This window comes from Marmota flaviventris, chromosome 9 (assembly GCF_047511675.1).
Source record: "Marmota flaviventris isolate mMarFla1 chromosome 9, mMarFla1.hap1, whole genome shotgun sequence".
In the NCBI taxonomy this organism is placed as follows: Eukaryota; Metazoa; Chordata; class Mammalia; order Rodentia; family Sciuridae; genus Marmota; species Marmota flaviventris.
Genome location: NC_092506.1, coordinates 73,064,393 through 73,085,972, shown reverse-complemented (window position 1 = coordinate 73,085,972; position 21,580 = coordinate 73,064,393). Strand labels below are relative to the sequence as shown.

The following is a 21,580-nucleotide window of genomic DNA, read 5'->3' as shown; positions in this document are numbered from 1 at the left end:
AGTGGCATGAACATAGACACATAGAGTATATTTGTACACCTGGTATGTGAAGCCTAAGTTTATCTAAGAGATCGATCATATTTGACCATTTGTTTTTTCTTATATTGTGGCATTTTGTTTTATGTGTCAAATTTTTCACACATATGGATGAGAGGCATAATAAGCTTTGCTGGTTTGGAAAACATTTATCTGTTTTGAATTAATACAGTATTTCCCCTGTGTAGTTACTTAATAAACAAATGTGAATGAATTAAAATCTTCTCATTTAGCAAATTATATTGTGTGATTATGGGAATGTCATTAATACATCTTTCAAAATTGCTCTAACTATATATAAAAATGCAACAGAAGTGATAAAAATAGCTTCAAAATTATGATGGGAGAGAAAAGACTAAAGCTTTAAGCACTAATTATGGGATTAGAGCCCTCTCATACATTAAAGTGCAGAGGAAGGTATAGTGTAGTTATGGCATTGTTGATATTCACATTAGTAAGTACTGGGTAGGAATGTGTTAGAAAATTAGGTCTGTAAACTACTATTATTTCAGAGAAATGGCTGAATGTTTAGTTATTGAAAAAGTAGGGGTTAAAATATTTGTCCCTGATTTAGAATTGTTAAAAATATTATATAGGTAAAGTCTGAAAATATTTTTAAAATAAAAGTTCTGTACCAATATATTACCATATAGTCATGCCACCAACCTTTATTAATGTATCTTATTTTAAAATTGTGGACAGTTCCCTGTTCAACCATACATTAAAGTCTAAAAATTGTACAAATTAAATGGGTACCATGTTATGATTTATTACATGTATATACCACATACTCTTTGAATGAGTTTAGGCATATTTATCTGCTCAAAAGTTCATACTTTCTTTATGATAAAACTGTCAAAAGCCAGCTTTTTGAAATGCATGGTACATTATTGTTACCTGTGTACCCTATTGTCAACATCACACCAGAACACATTACTCCTGCCTAAATGTAATTCAGTATCCATTGAACATTTTCATAACCCTACTCTCTCTGGCCTCTGGTATCACCATTCTTTTCTCAGCTTCTATGAGATCAGCTTTTTAGATTCACGTATGAGTAACATCCTGTGATTCTTGTCTTTCTGTGTCTGGCTTATTTCAATTCGTACAATGACTTTCAGTTGAAACAATGTTGGTGCAAATGAGAGAATTTCTTTCTTTTTATGGCTGAATAGTATTTCATTATATATATGTACTACACTTTATCCAGTGATAAGCTGATGGACTGTTAGGTTGTTTTCTTTTTCTAGGTATTTTAATAGTAATACAAGGAATATGTGAGTGTATATCTTTCTTCAAGTCCAAAATTATTGAAAGGAAAGAAAGACTAAAGACCAGAACAGAAATATATGAAATGGATACTAAAAAGATAATACAAAAAAATCATTGAAACAAAGAGTCAGTTCTTTGAAAATATAAACAAAATAGACAAACCTTTAGATAGACTAACTAGTAAAGACTAATTTCATTTCCTTTGGGCATATATACCGTGTAGTGGGATTGCTAGATTTCCTTTTATTTTCTGTGCTTTGAGTTTTTTTTCCAAAAAATATTCTTGCATATTTGAAGTGTTTCTCTATATTTTATGCTAGTAGTTTTATAATTTCAGGTCTTACATTTAAATATTAAATCCATTTTGAATTGACTTTTGTAACTGGAAAAAGGGTCTAGTTTAATTCTTGTGCATGTGGATATTTGGTTTTCCCAGCATCACTTATTGAAAAGACTGTCTTTTCTCCAATGTGTGTTCTTAGTAACTTTTTAAAAAATCACTTGACTGGAGATACATGAATTTATTTCTAGGCTCTCTATTCAGTCCCATTGCTTAGTATGTCTGTTTTTTATACTGATACCACATGGTTTTGATTATTACAGCTTTACGGTATGTTTTGAAGTCAGATAGTGTAAAGCCTTCTGCTTTGCTCTTTTTGCTCAAGATGGCTTTGGCTATTAAGTTTGTGTGTTGGCTATTCAGTTTGTGTGTGTGTGTGTGTGTGTGATTTCATATAAATCCAAATCAACAATTTTTTAAAGTTCTGTGAAGAATGTCATTTTGCCTTTTGATAGGGATTGCATTGAATCTGTAGATTGCTTTGGGTACTATGTAGACTTTAATGATATTTATTCTTCTAATCCATGAACACAGGATGTCTTTCCACCTTTTGGTTGTCTCTTCAATTTCTTTTGGTGGTATTTTATTGTTTTCATTATAGAGATTTTTTAACCTTTTTTGGTTAATTTTTCTTAGGTGTTTTATTTTTGAAGCTATTGTAAGTGAAATTGCTTCTTGATTTCTATTTTAGGTAATTAACTATTGGCATATAGCATGCTACTGCTTTTTGTATGTTGATTTAATATCCTGCAACATTGATGAATTCATTTATTAGATCTAAATAGTTTTTTGGGGAGGTTTTGGGGGTTTTCTTCATATAAGATCATGTCATTTGCAAACTGTGGCAACTTGGCCTTTTCTTTTCCAATTTGGGTGCCTTTTATTTTTTCTCTTGCCTGATTCCTCTGGCTATGACTTCTAGTATAATGTTGAATAATTAGTGGCAAAAGTGAGCATCCTTGTCTTGACCAGAAAAGAAAGACCAGAAAAGAAACAAATGCAATGGAAACTAAAAAGATAATATAAAAGATCACTAAAATGAAGAACTGGCTCTTTGAAAAAATAAACAAAATAGACAGAGCTTAGAAAGTGTTCAGCATTTCCCCATTTGCATAGTGTTAGCTATTGACTTACAAATGGATTTTACTTTATTATGATACATTCCTTATATATCTGATTTGTTCAGCATTTTCATGATGAAGAATGTTGAATTTTATCAAATGTTTTTACCTCTTCTATTTAGATGATTATGTACGTTTTGTCCGTCATTCTGTTGAAGTGTTGTATCATGTTTAATGATTTGCATATATCAAACCATCTTCACCCATTTGGTCATGGCAAATAAGCTTTTTAATGTTCTGTTGGAGTAGGTTTGCTAGTGTTTTGTTGAGGATTTTTATATCTGTGTTCTTCAAGGATATTGGCTTGTAGTTTTCTTTTTTTCATGTATGTGGGTCCTTATCTGGTTTTGATATTAGGGAAATGCTGGCCTCATAGAATGTGTTTGGAAGAATTCCTTCCTCTTCTATATTTTGGAATAACTTAAGGAGAATTGATGTTAATTCATCTTTAAAAAGTTTGAAATAATTCAGTGGTGAAGGCATTTTGTCCTGGCAAAAGGCATTTAATTACTAATTCAATCTCATCACTTGTTATGGGTCTGTTTAGGTTTATTATTTCTTAATGGTTTGGTCTTTTTAAGGTGTATGTATCAAAGAAATGATACATTTCTTCCATATCATCAAAGTTGTTGGGTGATAATTATTCATAATAATCACTAAAGATCTTTTGTATTTCTGTGGTGTTAGTTTTAATATCTCCCTTTTCATCTCCAATTTTCTTTATCAGGTTCTTTATTAGATAGTCTAGCTAAGGGTTTGTTTATTTTGTTTATTTTTTCAAAGAGTCAGCTCTTCATTTTAGTGTTCTTTTGTATTATCTTTTTAGTTTCCATTGCATTTGTTTCTTTCCTGGTCTTTATTGTTGCTTTTCTTTAACTAAATTTGGACTTGGTTTGCTATTGTTTTTCCAGCTCCTTGAGATATAGCAATATGTTGTTTATTTGAGATTTTTCTACTTTTTTTTATGTGGGCTTTGATTGCTCTGTACTGTCCTTTTAATACTGCTTTGGCTGTATCCCATATGTATTAGTATGTTGTGCCTCCCTATTTCTTTTAAAATTTAGCATTTTTAAAATTTGTCCTCAGTACCACATACAAACAAAGATGTTGTGTCCGCTGAAAACTGAAAAATAAATATTAAAAAACATTTGTTCTAGTTATATGTGACAGCAGAATGCATTTTGACACATCATACATAGATGGAATATAACTTCTCATTCTTCTGGTTGTACATGATGTAGGGTTATATTGGTTGTGTAATCATCTATGCACATAGGGTAATAATGTCCAATTCATTCTACTATCATTCCTATCCCCATACCCTTCCTGTCTATCACTCCCCTCTAACACAAAGTACCTTACTTTTCCCTAGCCCCTCTCCTTGTGAATTAGCATCCACATATCAGAGAAAATATTTAGCCTTTGCTTCTTTAAGATTGGCTTATTTCACTTAGCATGATAATCTCCATTTCCATCCATTTACCAGCAAATGTCATCAAGTCATTCTTCTTTATGGCTAAGTAATACTCCATTGTGTTTGTATCTCTCTCTGTGTGTGTGTGTGTGTGTGTGTGTATCTCACAATTTCTTTAACCATTCATCTGTTGAAGGACATTTAGGCTGGTTCCATAGTTTAGCTATTGTAAATTGAGCTTCTGTAAACATTGATGTGGCTGCGTCACTGTAGTATGCTTATTTTAAGTCCTTTGGGTATAGACTGAGGAATGGGATAACTAAGTCAAATAGTGGTTCTATTCCAAAATTTCTGAGGAATCTTCATACTTCTTTCCAGAGAAGTTGCACTAATTTGTTATCCCACCAGCAATACATAAATATACCTTTCCCCCCACATCCTTGCCAACATTTTTTGTTGCTTGTATTCTTGATAATCGCCATTCTGACTGGAGTGAGATGAAATCTAAGGGTAGTTTTGACTTGCGTTTCTCTAATTGCTAGAGATCTTAAACATTTTTTCATATATTTGTTGATCAGTTACATTTCTTCTGTGAAGTGTCTGTTCGGTTCCTTAGCCCTTTATTGATTGGGTTATTTGTGTTTTTGGTGTTAAGTTTTTTGAGTTCTTTATATATTCTGGAGATTAATGCTGTATCTGAGGTGCAGGTGGCACAGATTTTTCTCCCATTCTCTAGGCTCTCTGGTCATGTTCTTGATTGTTTCCTTTGCTGTGAAGAAGCTTTTTAGCTTAATACCATCCTATTTATTGATTCTTGATTTTATTTCTTGCATTTTATGAGTCTTATTGAGGAAGTCAGTTCCTAAGTTGACATGATAGAGAGTTGAGTCTACTTTTCCTTCTATTAGGTGCAGGTTCTCTGTTATAGTGTGTAAGTCCTTAGTCCACTTTAAGTTGATTTTTGTGCAGGGTGAAAGATAGGGGTTTAATTTCATTTTGCTGCATATGTATTTCCAGTTTTCCAAGCACTATTAGTTGAAGAGGCTATCTTTTCTCCAATGTATGTTTTTGGCATCTTTGTTTACTATGAGATAACTGTATTTATGCGGGTTTGTCTCTGTATTCTCTTTCCTACATGTCGGTTTTCGTGTGGATACCATGCTGTTTTTGTGAATATGCCTCTGTTCTGTAATTTAAGGTCTGCTGTTGTGATTCCTCCTGTTTCCTTTTCTTGCTAAGGATTGCTTTGGGTATTCTAGGTCTCTTATATTTCCAAATGATTTTCATGATTGTCTTTTCTGTTTCTATGAAGAATGTCATTGGGATTTTAATAGGAATTGCATTAAATCTGTATAGTGCTTTTGGTAGTATGGCCATTTTGACAATATTAATTCTGCCTATCCATGAGCATGGGAGCTCTTTCCATCTTCTAAGGTCTTCTTCAATTTCTTTCTTTAGTGTTCTGTTGTTTTCATTGTAGAGGTCTTTCACTACTTTTGTTAGATTGATTCCCAAGTGCTTTAGTTTTTTTGAGCCTATTGTGAATGGGGTAGTTTTACTAATTTTTTATTCAGTGGATTCATCACTGATGTATAGGAACATGTTTGATGTTGGGTGTTGGTTTTATATCCTGCTACTTTGCTGAATTCATATATGAGTTTTAGAAGTTTTCTGTTAGAATTTTTTGGATCCTCTATGTATAGGATCATGTCAAAAGTGATAGTTTGAGTTCTTCTTTTCCTATTTATAGTCCTTTAATTTCTTTCTTATGCCTAATTGCTCTGGCTAGAGTTTCAAGGACGATGTTGAATAGAAGTGGTGAAAGAGGGCATCCTTGTCTTGTTCCAGTTTTTAGAGGGAATGCTTTCAATTTTTCTTCATTTAGAATGATGTTGGCTTTGGGCTTAGCTTAGATAGCTTTTACCATGTTGAGGTATGTTCCTACTATTCTTAGTTTTTCTAGTATTTTTAATATGAAGTGGTGCTGTATTTTGTCAAGTGCTTTTTTTCAGCATCTATTGAGGTGATCATATGATTCTTGTCTTTAAGTCTATTGATGTGATGAATTACATTTATTGATTTCTATATGTTGATCCAACCTGCATCCCTGAGATGAACCCCACTTGATTATGGTGCACTATCTTTTAATGTTTTTGTATGTAATTTGCCAGAATTTTATTGAGAATTTTTGCATCTGTGTTCATCAGTGATATTGGTCTGAAGTTTTCTTTCCTTGATGCGTCTTTGTCTGGTTTTGGTATCAGAGTGATACTAGCCTCATAGAATGAGTTTGGAATGGTTCTATCCTTTTCTATTTCATGGAATAATTTGAGGAGTATTGGCATTAATTCTTCTTTGAAGTTCTTGTAGAACTTGGCTGAGAATCTGTCTGGTCCTGGGATTTTCTTGACTTGTAGGATTATGACAGTGTCTTCTATTTGATTGCTTGTAACTGATCTGTTAAAGTCATGTAAGTCCTCTGGATTCAGTTTGGGTAGGTCATATGTCTCTAGAAATTTTTTGATGTCTTCAAAATTTTCTATTTTATTGGAGTATAAATTTTCAAAATTGTTTTTGATTATCTTCTGTATTTCAGTAGTGTCCATCATGGTATTTCCCTTTTCATCATGAATTTTAGTAATTTGAATTTTCTCTCTCTTTTCATTAGCATGGCAAAAGGTTTATCAGTTTTATTTATTTTTTCAAAGAGCCAATTTTTTGTTTTGTCAATTTTCTGAAGTGTTTCTTTTGTTTCAATTTCATTGATTTCAGCTCTAATTTTAATAATTTCCTGTCTTCTACTGCTTTTGGTGTTTATTTGTTCTTTTTCTAGGGATTTGAAATATAATGCTAGGTCATTTGTTCATCGACTTTCTATTTTTTTATAAATATTTTTAGTTGTAGATGGACACAGTACCTTTATTTTATTTATTTATTTTTATGTGGTGCTGAGGATTGAACCCAGGGCCTCACATGTGCCAAGCAAGCGCTCTGCCACTGAGCTACAGCCCCAGCTCAACTTTCTATTCTTTTAATGAAAGAGCTCAATGCATTGAATTTTGCTCTTAGCACTGCCTTCATAGCGTCCCAGAGATTTTTTAAAAAAATATTTATTCTTTAGTTGTAGTTGGACACAATACCTTTATTTATTTATTTTTATGTGGTGCTGAGGATCGAACCCAGGGCCCCGCACATGCTAGGCAAGTACTTTACCGCTGAGCCACAACCGCAGCCCCATCCCAGAGATTTTGATATGTTGTATAGGTGTTCTCATCTACTTCTAATTATTTTTTAAATTTCATCTATGATTTCTTCTGCTATTCATTTCTCATTAAATAACATATTATTGAGTCTCCAGGTGTTGGAGTAGCTTCTATTTTTTATTTTACTGTTGATTTCTAATTTCATTCTATCATGATATGATAGAATGAAGGGTAGTATCTCTATTTTTTGTAATTGGTAAGAGTTGCTTTGTGGCATAAGATATGGTCTATTTTAGAAAAGGATCCATGTGCTACTTAGAAGAAAGTTTATTTGCTTGTTGATGGATAAAATATTCTATATGTCTGTTCAGTCTAAATTATTGATTATATTATTTAGTTCTATAGTTTCTTTATTTAGTTTATGTTTGGAAATCTGTCCAGTAGTGAGAGAGGTGTGTTAAAGTTACCCATTATTATTGTGTTGTGGTCTATTTGATTTTTGAATTTGAGGAGGTTTTTTTTTTTGGTGGATGTAGATGCTCCATTGTTTGGGGCATAAATATTTTTGATTTTTATGTCTTGTTGATATATAATTCCCTTGAGCAGTATGAAATGTCCTTCTTTGTCCCTTCTGACTAACTTTGGCTTGAAGTCTACTTTATCTGATACGAAGATGGAAACCCCTGCTTGTTTTCTTAACCCATGTGAGTGATATGTTCTTTCCTATCCTTTCACCATCAGTTTGTGGATGTCTTTGCCTATGAGGTGAGTCTCTTGGAGACAACATATTGTTGGGTTTTGTTTTTACATCTAATCTGCCAGTCTATGTCTTTTGATTGATGAATTTAGGCCATTAATGTTCAAGGTTATAATTGAGATATAATTTATATTCTCATTCATTTTTATTTATTTCTGGTTTTTAATTTGACTTAGTTTCTCCTTAGATTGACTATTCCTTTAGTATAGTTCCTCTACACTTTGCTGGTTTTCACTTTTTTTTTTTTTTCTCATTTCATCTTCATGGAATGTTTTGTTGAGAATGTTCTGTAGTACAGGCTTTCTAGTTGCAGATTCTTTTAACTTTTGTTTATCATGGAAGGTTTTTATTTCATCTTCAAATCTGAAGCTTATTTGCTGGTTATAAAATTCTTGTTTGGCATCCATTTTTTTTTTTTTTTCAGAGCTTGGTATATGTTGTTTCAGGACCTCCCAGCATTGAGGGTCTGGATTGAAAAGTCAACTGAGATCTGAATTGCTTTCCCCTATATGTAATCTGCTACTTTTCTCTTGTGGCCTTTCAAATTCTATCCTTATTTTGCTTTTTAGGCATTTTCATTATAATGTGGCTTGATGTGGGTCTGTTGTAATTTTATACATTTGGGGTCCTGTAAGCCTCTTGTATTTGATTTTCCAGTACATTTTATGTGTGTGTGTAGAGGTTAAGTGAGTTTCTTGTGAGAAACATAGAGTTGGTTCTTGTTTTTTTAAATTCATTCACTCACTGTGTGTCTTTTAACTGGAGAATTTAGTTCGTTACATTCAAGGTTATTTCTGATAGGTAAGATATTACTTTCTTTCTTTTTTTTTTTTTTTGTACCAGGGATTGAACCTCAGGAGTACTGGACCACTGAGCCACATCCCCAGCCCTATTTAAAATTTTATTTAGAGACAGGGTCTCCCTGAGTTATTTAGCAGCTTTTAGTTGCTGAAGCTGGCTTTGAATTCATGATTCTCCTGTCTCAGCCTCCCAAAATACTGAGATTACAGGTGTGTGCTACCATCTGGCTTTATTATTCTTCCTTTATGTTAAGTGAATTGCTTTAGTAGTGTGTTTTGGTTCTTTGTCTTTTTTCTTTTTTAAAGAATATCTTTTTAAAAAAATATTATTTTGGTTGTCAATGAACTTTTATTTTATTTATATATATGCAATGCTGAGAATATAACCCAGTGCCGCACACTTGCTAGGCAAGTGCTCTATCACTGAGCTACAACCCCACTGCCTAGTGTGTTTTGATTCTTACTAGTAGCCTAGTTCAGTGACTGTCTGCCTACTAGTGGCTGGGAATGGGCCATCTGTCCACATAAGAAATAGACAAAAGATGGAAAAAATTAATAGTGAACTTTATGTAGTTTTTTCAAGTTGGGAAGAAACAATTTAGCTGCTTTCTCTCTACCCATGCTGCCCTATACAGAATCAGTTACAACTTATGTGGACACAAAAACCATGTGATATACATATTTAGATTTAGTTGGTCCAAGGAAGGGCAACATGGGAAAAAAAAAGACAGGAAACAAACACATGCAGATTTAGTTATTCTGTGTTAGGATGGGGGCAGGGGTCCCATTTTTCCTCTCCAGCTTCTTTGGCACCTTTCTCAGAAGGAGGAATTTTGTTCTTAATTCAAAGTCCCCAAGTTCATGTTTTAATTCCCTGCTCATTATTTATGATATTTGTTTGTTTGTTTCTTTCTTTCTTTCTTACAAGATAGTGTTTATTTTAGTGACAATATGAAGGCAAAAGTGAAAGCAAATGTGAAAGGCAAGACAGAGAAGAGAATACATCACCAGATTGGGTGGGGGTCTAACACCAACACCTGAAGTCATGTAGCTGGGAAGTTGGTGTTTCTATTATATATTTTTGCTCTGAGGTTACCATTAGTTGTACAAAATATATATTTTGGTTATGACAAGTTATTTTGAAATGATAGCAACTCAAAATAATTGCAATGATAAAAATAGAAATAATCAAATAAAAGAATGAGAGGGCTGAGGCTATGGCTCAGTGGTAAAGCACTTGCCTAGCATGTGTGTGTGAGGCACTGGGTTTGATCCTTCGCACCACATATAAATAAATGAATAAGATAAAGGTCCATCAACATCTAAAACAGAATTTTAAAAAATGCGAGAATATACACTAATAAAAAACTCCACTTTACACTCTATTCCTCCCACATTTTGAATTTTTGATATTTCATCTTATATCTTTCTGTATTGTGTATATCTTAATGTATTTATTTTTCATTATTTTTGTTTTGACTTTAGTTTTCATACTAAATATATGACTGGTTTTTGCACCACATTTACAATATTAGAACATTTCAGCCATGTGTGGTGGTGCATGCCTGCAATAACAGTGATCTAGGGGACTGAGACAAGAGTTTCACAAATTTGAGGCCAGCCTTAGCAACTTAGTGAGATCATTAGCAACTTAGATCCTCAAAATAAAAAGGAGTGGGGATGTAGCTCAGTGGTAAAGTGCCCTTGGATTCAATACCTAATAATGTGAAAACAGACAAAAAACAAATCAAAAAACCCAGAAAAAACAAAAGCAAATCAATAAGCAACAACAAAAGCAAACCCTAAAACCCAAACCGAAGCAAACAAGACAATCTTAGAGTATTCTGAATTTGTATAATTTTTTTTATACAAATGTTTAAAAAATGTTTTCTTCTTATTTTTTACCATCTCTTTCTTTCAGTTTGAAGAACTCTATTAGCATTTCTTGTAGGTCTGGTGGAGATATATTCTCTCAGCTTTTGTTTGTTCAGGACTGTCTTTATCCCTCCTTCGTTTTTAAGATAGCTTTGCTGGGCACAGTATTCTTGATTGATAGATTTTTTCCCCCAATAAGTATTGTGAAAATCTCAGACTACTCTATCCTAGCCTAGGAGGTTTCTGCTGAGATGTCAGGTCTGTTGTTGATAACCATTTATATTATTTTTCTTCTCTTGCAGTCTTGAGAATATTCTCTCTATCTCTCACTTTTGAGAGCTTAATTATGAATATGAAATGTCCTAGGTATATATGTGGTTGAGTTCAATTTGGCTGGTTACCTTTGACCTTCCTGTACCTGGATATTTGTATGTTTCTGTAGGTTTGGGAAGTTTTCTGTTATTTCTTCAAATAAGTTTTTACTGTTTTTTTTTTTTTTTTATTCTAGGGTTTTCTTGAACTCAAAAAAGCTGAATATTCGCTCTTTTGATACTGTTTCAAGTTCCTACCTTTCTTTTTCAATCTTCTTCATTCTTTCTTTGTTCTCTTCCAACCGTGCATTTCTTTTTTAAATAAAATGTTTTTTATTTTTGCTAACTATGCATTTTTAAATAGCCTGGCTTTGAGCTCACTAATTCTTTCTTCTGTATTATCTATCATGATAGTTGATGATTTCTAACATATTTTAAATTTTTCTGAGTATACTTTTCATCTCAATAATTTGATTTTTAAAAATGTTTCATCTTTTTTGTTAAGTACCTTTGTTAGGGGTACAATATTGAAGTATTTCTGTGTGTTTTCTTTAAGTGCATTGAGTTTCCTTAAAATAGCTCTTTTAAATTTTCTGAGAGTTCGCTCATACTGAATACTACTTGGTTATTTTCTGTCATCTTATTTTAAATATTAGGTGAGGTCATGGTTTCCTGAAAGCTTTTGATGATTCTTGGCATGTGATATCATCTGGACATCGAAGAATTAGGTATTTATTCCAATCTTTCTAATCTGACTTTGTTTGATCCTATCTTTCCAGAAAATCTAAGTAGGCTACTTGTTTTACTGTAAGCCTGTAGTTACTTCCACTATTTCAGCATTGGATGGTGCTCAAGCTCACATTTGCCAGGAGTAGCTATTGGTATGCCGTCACTATTTTTGCATTATAGAGCAATGCAAGCCTGGGTTTGTTCCAGATACACTGTTGAGTTATTGTTCAGAAAGAAATAGGAGAGTGCCTTGAAAGAGTAATCTGTACCTATAAACCTCTTCCTGGAGACACGGTAGGCCCAGATACCTTTTCCACAGTTACTTCCCTATGGTCAGGAAGAATTCTGCCTGGCTTTGGGCAGAACCTTTGTGGATGAACCAACCTTAGTTCCTATGTCATACCTGTTGCCACCAATGCCATCAAGCTGTGTCATACTTGTAGACCACAGCCTACCAAGACTACCAAGGGACTGCCTTCACCATTCAAGGCTCCTTTGTTGAGGTGGACTCATGGCCCAAGACTGCTTCAATCAGCCATAGGTGATGCTACCCGGAATAGAAATCTGATTTACTGGGGCCATGTGTCTTCCCCTGGCAAAGGATCACTTTCAGAGGCTCCATTTATAGGTAGAACTGAGAATGCGGGCTATTAGGTTTTGCTTAGTATTTGATTTCACCAACCAAGCATTAAAGTCCAGGGTAAAGTCTTGTGCTTACTATCCTTTCCTGTCCCCAGCAAATAGGGTTTTGTACCACATTATGTCGCCTGAGGTTGAGATAGTGTTAGTAAAGGCAGTCCCTTGGCCACCTAGGCCTCCTTAAAACCCACAATAAGATGGGTTGTACCTTAGCCTTATGGTGCAAAGATCTATACAGTTTCAGAGGGCAGTAGGACCAGCACTGCAGCTCTTGGTGATAAAAGCCAATACAGGAGTCCATCCCACCCAGCTTGGGTCTGTTTTTGGTGGTAGAGCAGTTCTAGAACCCCATCTGGGAGTATTGGCCTTGAGAAAGCTGTGCTGCACAAGATTGAAGGATGGGTGATAGAGACAGTTCTTTTATCACCAAGGCTAATGCTAAGCTGTGTCACACCTGAGTCTCACAGTTGCAGGGATCTACATAGAGTTGGGAGAGGGCAGATGTGCCCCAGGCCCAAAATCTGTCCCAATTTGTGCACAGGTCTCCACAGGACCTTCAATTTTGACCGAGTGCTTGTTATTTTTTTTTTTTCAGGGAGCCTGGCACTGGGTTCCAAGACAGAAACACTGTTAGCTTTTCATCCTTGCTCCCCAGAGTTTGAAATCTTGCTCCTAGCTCTGCAGTTGGAGGTTGGAGAAGGGGTGTAGCAGTAGTCAGCCTCCTGACCTAAAGTAGTTATAGTGGCTCATGTCATAGCTATTGACTGGTGGTAGGGATCATGGGGATCTGGCCAGTCCTTGGTTTCACTATGGAAGGCCTGGAACTGTGCTTCAAGTCTAAGGCATGGACTTAATTCTCCCACCCTGAATCGGGAGGCATCTCTTTCCATTTTGGACTCTTTGGAGTTGGGGGAGAGTTGGCACAGGCTCCCTGGGATTCTTTCCTGCCTGCCTTTTTCAATAGGTGTTTTTTTGTTTGTTTGTTATGGTATCTTATCCAATTTCCTTAGCTCCTATGAAGGTACTTTGATGTGTGACTAGCTGTTTAACTTAGTATGTTTATGGGGAGACAATCCTAAATGATCTTACCCAACCACATCTGCCTCCAGAGCACATTCATTTTTTTTTATATTTCCAACTTTCTTAGGTAAAAAATAACTAACTATATAATGTCTTCCTTCATCTATTATTGGCTAATTGAGTTTTTTTTAAGGGATTCAGCTTGAAATTTTCCTCACTACTATAAGGTGACATATGAACAGAGACATGAATGAAGTAAAGGAGAAAGCTCTGGATATCTAAGGGAAGAGTGTTTTAGGCAGAATAGCAAGTATAAGGGCTCTGATATATGAGAATTCCTGGGATATTTGAGAAAGAACAGAAACCACTATGGTTGGAATAGTTTGGTCAAGAGGACAGGTATAAGAGCTGAGGCCAGAGAGAAAGTTTTGTTTTGTTGGGACAGGGAGTCACTGAAGGGTTTGAGCTGAGGAATGATATAATCTGATTTATGACTTAAAAAGGTATTTCTGTCTGCTGTGTTTAAAAAAGAATGTAGGAGAGGCAAGGAGGGAGTGGGGAAATGCTGATGAGTGATATTGGCCAAATTATATTGTTATATTGTGTGCATGTACACATATGTAACAGTAAGTCCCATCAATATGTACAACTATAATACACCATAAAAATGTGGAAAAAATTTAAAAAATCCATTTTGCCAAAAATATGTATGTATAAAGCAAAAATTTAAGGAACTATAACACATTCCTTATTAATAATAGAAAGCTAATAAAATTCTCTCAGAGTTCAATGATCAATATAAATCTGAAATGTCAAGGCTGTAGACGAATTGAATCACACAATAAATTGTGTTGTTCCAATAGATAATAGATAGAATTTTGTACTACAGAGCATAATACACATTATTGTCATGTGTAGACAGAAGAATCATTAAAAGACAAAAGAATATGGGATGGCAAAGGTGACAGCATGTAGACTAGTAGGAGATTATTGCAATAATGTAGGGGGCAGATGTTGGTGGCTTTGATCAGTGTGGGAACACTGGAGGTGGTGAGGAGTGATGCGATTTTTGCATATAATTTGATGTTAAAGTGCATAGGATTACTGATGGATTAGATTGTGGAATTAGAAGAGAAGAATGAATGATGATTCCAAGAATTTGGACCTGAATGATTGGAAAGGTGGGCTAAACATTGCAGGAGAAGCAGATTGAGGGTGGTAGATAAGATCAGGAATTCAGTTTTGGTAAGTTTGCGCTCTGTCACATCCAAAAGGAGATGTTGCTTAGAGGTCTAGTGAAGAAAGTGTTTTCAGGAGTGCAATAGCATCAGATACTAATGATGAGTCATGAGAGATGACCCAGGGTTGACCTTTGGATTTGTTAAAATGGAGATGAAAGGTGACATTGACAAGTGTTGTTTTGGTGAAATTACAGGAAAGCCTGATTAGAGTGATATCAAACCAGAATGAAAGGAAGTGGGGATAGTAATTACTTCATATAGTTCTGCTAACAAAGGGGAACAGAGAAATGGGGACTGTAGTTGAAAAGAAATGAAGAGTCAAGGAACATTTTAAAAGTTACTGTTATTTCAGTTTATTTTTATGCTAATGGGAATAATTGAATGGAAAAGAAAAATAATTGATAATGAAACAAGGTCTTTGAGTAGGTAAGAGGCTAGATACCTGCTCAAGTACAGGAGCTGGCTTTTTTTTTTTTTTCTTAATAACTTGGTGGGATTTTTATTGTGAGAAGTCCAGTTTGAAAGAGACACCAGCGAACACTTTTCTAGTGTAAGACCAAATTTTAAAGGAATTGTGTGATCTAATACTCCCAAATTGGAAAATTAGGTCTGCGATTGCCTAAACCCACAGGTAAACCCCAGTATCCTTAGTTATACTAACAGGATATAGGCTTCCAGGGCAGGATATCCTCCAGAAAGGGTCATGGAGAAAATGGTCATGGAGAAAAATGGACAAGGGAGATTTCCTCAGTGTGTAAAAATTGGGGCATCTATAGTGATTGACCAAGAAATTCACCCTGTAGTGAATTTTTAAAAATTATTCCCATGAAGGAGCTGGCTTTTGATAGAAGCACAAATATTTGATCCACAGTAACAGAAGGGAAGATAGAATATATGGATACACTTCTGGGTTAAATCTGCGGATGCTGTGTTAGGAGCTTGTGGAAGTTGTCTTCTGATTTTCCACAAAATAGGAAGTAATATCATCAGCTGAGAAAGGCTCTGAGAAAGAAGAATGGGAAGGTTTAGGAAAAAGGAATGTTTTACATAGAAATATACTGTTTAGTAAATATGAACTATTGCTATAAATTGTACTTAGTCTGTTTTTGAAAATGTCAAGTTGGACGGGATAGAAGGCTTTTAAAGTTCAAAGACAATCATCATCTACTACATGCAAAGACAGTGTTGCTCTGGTAATTTTTTTCAAGGATATTTCTCTTTCATGCTCTCATGAAAGAGAGACATCTATTCAAGAAGTCTTACTATAACATGATGTACATTAAGAATGCCTACTATATTTGTGTGTACAAACTGGTTTTGAAAAAGAGGAGATAGAGATTGATTTTAACCATCAAAGATGATTTTATGGATGAGAGAGCATTTGAGTGAGGTCTGGATTAAGGGAAGGTAGGTGTTCAGTTGATTTATCAATTGCTTTATATATACTAGACATGGGGCTAAGCATTGTGCACACATTGTTGTAATTAATTCTAATACCCGTAGGAAGGTGAAGCTTAAAGAGGTTAAGTAATTTGATAAAAGTCATACACAGCTGGTAAATAGGTTTCAGACTCAGATCTAGCTGACAACAACCCCTTTTTAATATAGAACAATGGTTGTTGGGAGAAAGAGTGCTATTGGAGAGAATACTCCAGTACAAGGAGTTAATAGGAACAAAGAAAAGCACAGATGTGAGAAAACGTAGAGAAAGTGTGTGTGTGTGTGTGTGTGTGTATGTTCACAGAAAGTAATAGAAGGGAAAAAGTAATTCAGAATGACATGGGCAGTGTGTGTGTGTGTGTGTGTGTGTGTGCGCGTGCGCGCGCGCGCGTGCACATTGGGTAAAGATGGAACATACAGTGGAAGATAAAGCTGAAATATAGGCTGTAAGCAGATCATAGAAGAGACGTTTCAAATGTCATGTTAAATAATCTGGACATTATGTTGCAGGAAGTCATAAATTTTGAGATCGTTTTTCTGTACAAGAGAATCATATCTACTATGGAGCATCTGGCCAGTATTATAACTCTGTTTTGTTTTACAGTTGTAGATTCTTTCGCAAGACAATAGGAAATAAAAGTGGGAGATTGACATTAAATGTCAAATGTAGTTATCAGTTTCATATAATAGTGTATGAATATGTAATTATTTTATTGAATTATTTTGTGTCATGAAATTAGGAACACTGGTATAAAGTAGATTAATGTTAGCTTACTATTTTTATAAGGCCATATGTCAGAAATTAAAATTATGTTTTTCAGATACTGACAGAGCCTTATCATTATTGGAAGAATACTGCAAAAAATTAAGAAAACCAGAGGAGCAGCTGTTGAAAAATGCTGTTAAAAAGGTGATGAGTATATTTAAGAGCAGCTTATTCCAAGCTTTGCTAGGTATGTATTATAAATTATAATTATTCATCTTAATGGTCAGAATTGGGCTTAATAGTTGGAATAATGAGGTCACAGAGTCTGATGTTAACCAAATTTCAAATGGGGATGATTTTCCTAAATACTGGAAGGGAAGATTTGTTTGCTTGTTTTTTTTTTTTTTTCTTATTTAATGTTTACCTAAAAATTGTTATAAAATGTAAGGGATAGGTGATTGAAAAACATAAATATTGACCCAACAACTCAGGAGGCTGAGGCAGGAGGATGATTTGAGGCCAGCCTTAGCAACTTTGATCCTCAGCAACTTAGAGAGATTCTGCCCCAAATAAAAAATAAAAAGAACTGGGGACATAGTTCAGTGGTAATGCACCCATGAATTCAATCCCCAGTAGGAACAACAAAATAATTATATTTATATATTTATACATATTTCAAATGAAGATTCGGAAATAAAAATTTTACAGATTAAAAACCCTGAGTGTTTTATTGCAAAAAGTTGAGGACAGAAAATGCTTGAGAAAGAAATTGACTTCCTTAAGAAAAGGGATTATCTAATACAAAAATACATTGTGGTCAGTTAGAATCAAAATTTTGCTCTCTTCTTAGAACAAAAATTTAAAAAAACTCTCTTTATCTTTCTTGCTTTTCTTAGGAAAGTTTATGATATGAGATTGAAAAATTTATTGATGAAAATTGCAGTGTCTTGAGATTCTTATCAATTCATCATGAACCCAATCAAATGAGTAGTAAACCTTAGGTTTACTCTTTTATTTTTTAAATATTGTGAAGAAAATAGAGGATATGGTTTATTTATGTATGTCTTTATTCACAGATCTTTTGCACTTATGCAAACAGATAGGTTTAACTTCTTTTTGATATTGTAAGAGACAAAATAAACAAGCAAAACACAAATGCCTCTCCCAACAAAAACAATTAAAAAAATTTCAGCATAGTACATTTTATTTTATTTAATTATTTACTTTTCTTTGCAATGTTGGGAATTGAACCTAGGGCTTTGTGTATGCTAGGTAACAGCCCAGGACATTTTAAAGAAATGACTGACTGTAGTAGACATTTTTATTACTTTTCCAAAGTAATAGTTATTGATATAAAATCTAAAAATAGGAATTTATGAGACTTAATCTTGAAAATAGTTTGTTTTTACTATAAATATCTATACTTTTGATAAAACCTCAACTTTATAGTATGATTATAATTTTAAAAATCATTATATTAAAAAAATTAAAATCAGTTTATGAATGGAAATAGAAGTAAAAAGCTTTACAGGGTTATTTTGCCTGTGGGTTAATTTCTTTTTTTTAATTTTTTTTATTGGTTGTTCAAAACATTATAAAGCTCTTGACATATCATATTTCATACATTAGATTCAAGTTGGTTATGAACTCCCAATTTTACCCCAAATACAGATTGCAGAATCACATCGGTTACACATCCACATTTTTACATAATGCCCTATTAGTAACTGTTGTATTCTGCTACCTTTCCTATCCTCTACCATCCCCCCTCCCTCCCCTCCCATCTTCTCTCTCTACCCCATCCACTGTAATTCATATCTCTCCTTGTTTATTTTCCCATTCCCCTCACAACCTCTTATATTTAATTTTGTATAACAATGAGGGTCTCCCTCCATTACCATGCAATTTCCCTTTTCTCTCCCTTTCCATCCCACCTCATGTATCTGTTTAATGTTAATCTTTTCTTCCTGCTCTTCCTCCCTGCTCTGTTCTTAGTTGCTCTCATTATATCAAAGAAGACATTTGGTATTTGTTTTTTAGGGATTGGCTAGCTTCACTAAGCATAATCTGCTCTAGTGCCATCCATTTCCCTGCAAATTCCATGATTTTGTCATTTTTTAGTGCTGCGTAATACTCCATGGTGTATAAATGCCACATTTTTTTTATCCATTCATCTATTGAAGGGCATCTGGGTTGGTTCCACAGTCTAGCAATTGTGAATTTCTTTAAAATATTCTATTTTGGCTGACAAGAATTAATGACACAAATAACTATAATCATTTTAGCTAGTATTAAGTAAAAACAACTCTAAATGGAGTCTTGCAGAATTTAAATAAACATTTGTCTTTAGAGAACAGTATTTTAGAGAACATTTTTAAACCACAAATTTCTCAATTAGAAATTAATAGCATCATCAAATTGATAATTAGTAAAGACCATTAACAGGCAATGTGTCTAAATAGGTTCATAAAATATGTTTAGTTAAGACTGGCTACATCTTTTGAGAGCTTGAGCTTTTGAGAACTTTATTTAGGAACAGCAACTCCTGATTTGCTGGGTCAATATTTATATTTATGATTTTTTAAATCATATAACCATTTAATAACACCATTACATAGGGAATAAAAAGACAAATGAGTGATAAAGAAATGCATTTTGCCATTATTTTGACTGAATGATAAGTACCTTGGCTTAAAGTCTATAGTGTAGTTTGAATTTTTCTAATAAAATGAGAGACAATATAATCTGTAAAAAGCTGTTATGTAAGTAATCCCAATACCCAGCTTGGGATGGATAGATTTGCTTTAGCTGGTCTTTTAAAGTCATTTGGGGATAAAGCAGAGTGCAAAGAATAGAGCACTATACATCAAAGCATAATTTTCTATTGAATTCTGTGTGGGTAGCTAAATACTGTTTACTAATTTATTATTATTGAATGTTTGAGTGCTCTCATTGTGCATTTTCTTTAAAGACTTTAAAGAAAAGCTATATAATCATGTGTATCCTGAAAAAGATTCATATCTTTATAAAAGCATAAGGAGTGAGCCACTTGACAAATAGGGTGTTTTTTTTTTTTATCATCTATTGTTTGCTTTTTGTTTGAACCAACTCCCTCCTTTTTTTTTTTTTGGTTACAAGTAATGCAAGATACTGGCTCTACCCATTGACTGGTATCTAGATAAGCAGTACAGTGAAATAATACCTTGAATAAATTTCAACTAACTGCTTAAATAGAGGGAATCATAATGCAGATTATAATTACTATGCGTAGTAATTATAGTAAAACGAAGCACTATTAATTACTACAGCATGTGTTATAATATTTACATGTGACCAGAAAAACCAAACTCTCTCTACAGACAAAAAGAATACTTCTAAGAATAAATATTATCCCCTTTTTGTAGTCCTTTAAAATCAAAGACAAAAAACCAAAAAGCTAGTGTGTCTTAGGTGGTATAATCTTCGAGAACTAGAAATTTTTCTACATAACCGTGATCAGTATTATAGTGTGTAAAAGCATTCTATAAATGAGTTCTTTGATAACATAGCAAAGATATTATGCTTTTTTTCAATTTTAAAATAAAATTTTATCTGATTATAAAATGTATATATTTATTTTGTATTTTTTAAAATGAAGAAAATGAAAGAATATGAAACTCAATGGTAAAATATTTTTAAAATGGTAAATAGGATCTCTGATTAACATGGAGAATGATGACTTGTTTAACTTACTTCGTTCTAAAATTTTTGTTATTTATTTTGATTTTCCACTTACCAATAACTGACACTGAAAAAGACACTATGAAAATCAACGATTTTCATTAGTGTACAAAACAAACAAGTATCTGAGCAGTATGCTAGAAGCTACACATTTAGATGTTAGGCTTAGGGCGACATCTTGTGGTGCTACTAAGGAAAAAATTTATCCAATGGATAATTACAGTTTTATGATAATTGCAATATCAACAATTTCCAGAGACTGAATATGAGTGAATTGGAACTCCACAGTGTTTTACAAATTAGTTTGAGTCTCTCTAGTTTAGACTAGCTAAAACATTCAGATTTTCAAGGTACTTTATTAGGTTATTTTTTCTTTAGGTGATGAGAAAACAAGTTGGAAATTTTTTTTAAAAATTCTTTTGATTCTTGTCGTTTAGATCAACTTTGAAAATTTAAAGATCTGTATTAACAACATAATTATTTGTGAAAACCATTTTAATATAATGAGTCAGTTCATTTTCTGATATCTAACATAAATGTTTTTGTAACTTACTGAAAATTATGCATTTTTTAGTTATTACTTACACAAATATGGAAATAATTACATACATATTTCATAGATTTTAATCCTTTCTGAAACCTTGTTAGTCTCATTTAATTAATTTATTCCTTTGTTTCACTACCTTGTTTGAAGGGGAATTCTTTTGAAAGACTTAGAACAGGCAGTAAAACTATACTTTCTTTAAACCTCTACTAATAGTAACATCTCAGAAAAGTGCTTATCTTGTTTTATGCAGGCTTTTGAGACTTACATGTCAGATTTTGTGTTAGAATAGGATACTTTTTATTTTCATAAGGTTTAACAGAGAATCCTATGGATACTTGAGATTACTGGCAGTAGTGATGATATAGTAGATGAGCTACATATTGATCTATCATCTCCATGTTGAAGGCTT

General features: G+C 33.5%; 1 protein-coding gene across 1 annotated transcript in view; it reads left to right on the top strand.

The window, feature by feature from the left end:
- The window catches only part of Dlg2 (discs large MAGUK scaffold protein 2), a 2,015,095-nt gene that overhangs the window by 12,261 nt on the left and 1,981,254 nt on the right, over positions 1 to 21,580 (top strand). The window contains exon 2 of the mRNA XM_071616557.1: positions 17,020 to 17,151. Within this exon, the coding sequence (XP_071472658.1) occupies positions 17,020 to 17,151 (132 nt within the window). The remainder of the gene's footprint in view (positions 1 to 17,019; positions 17,152 to 21,580) is intronic.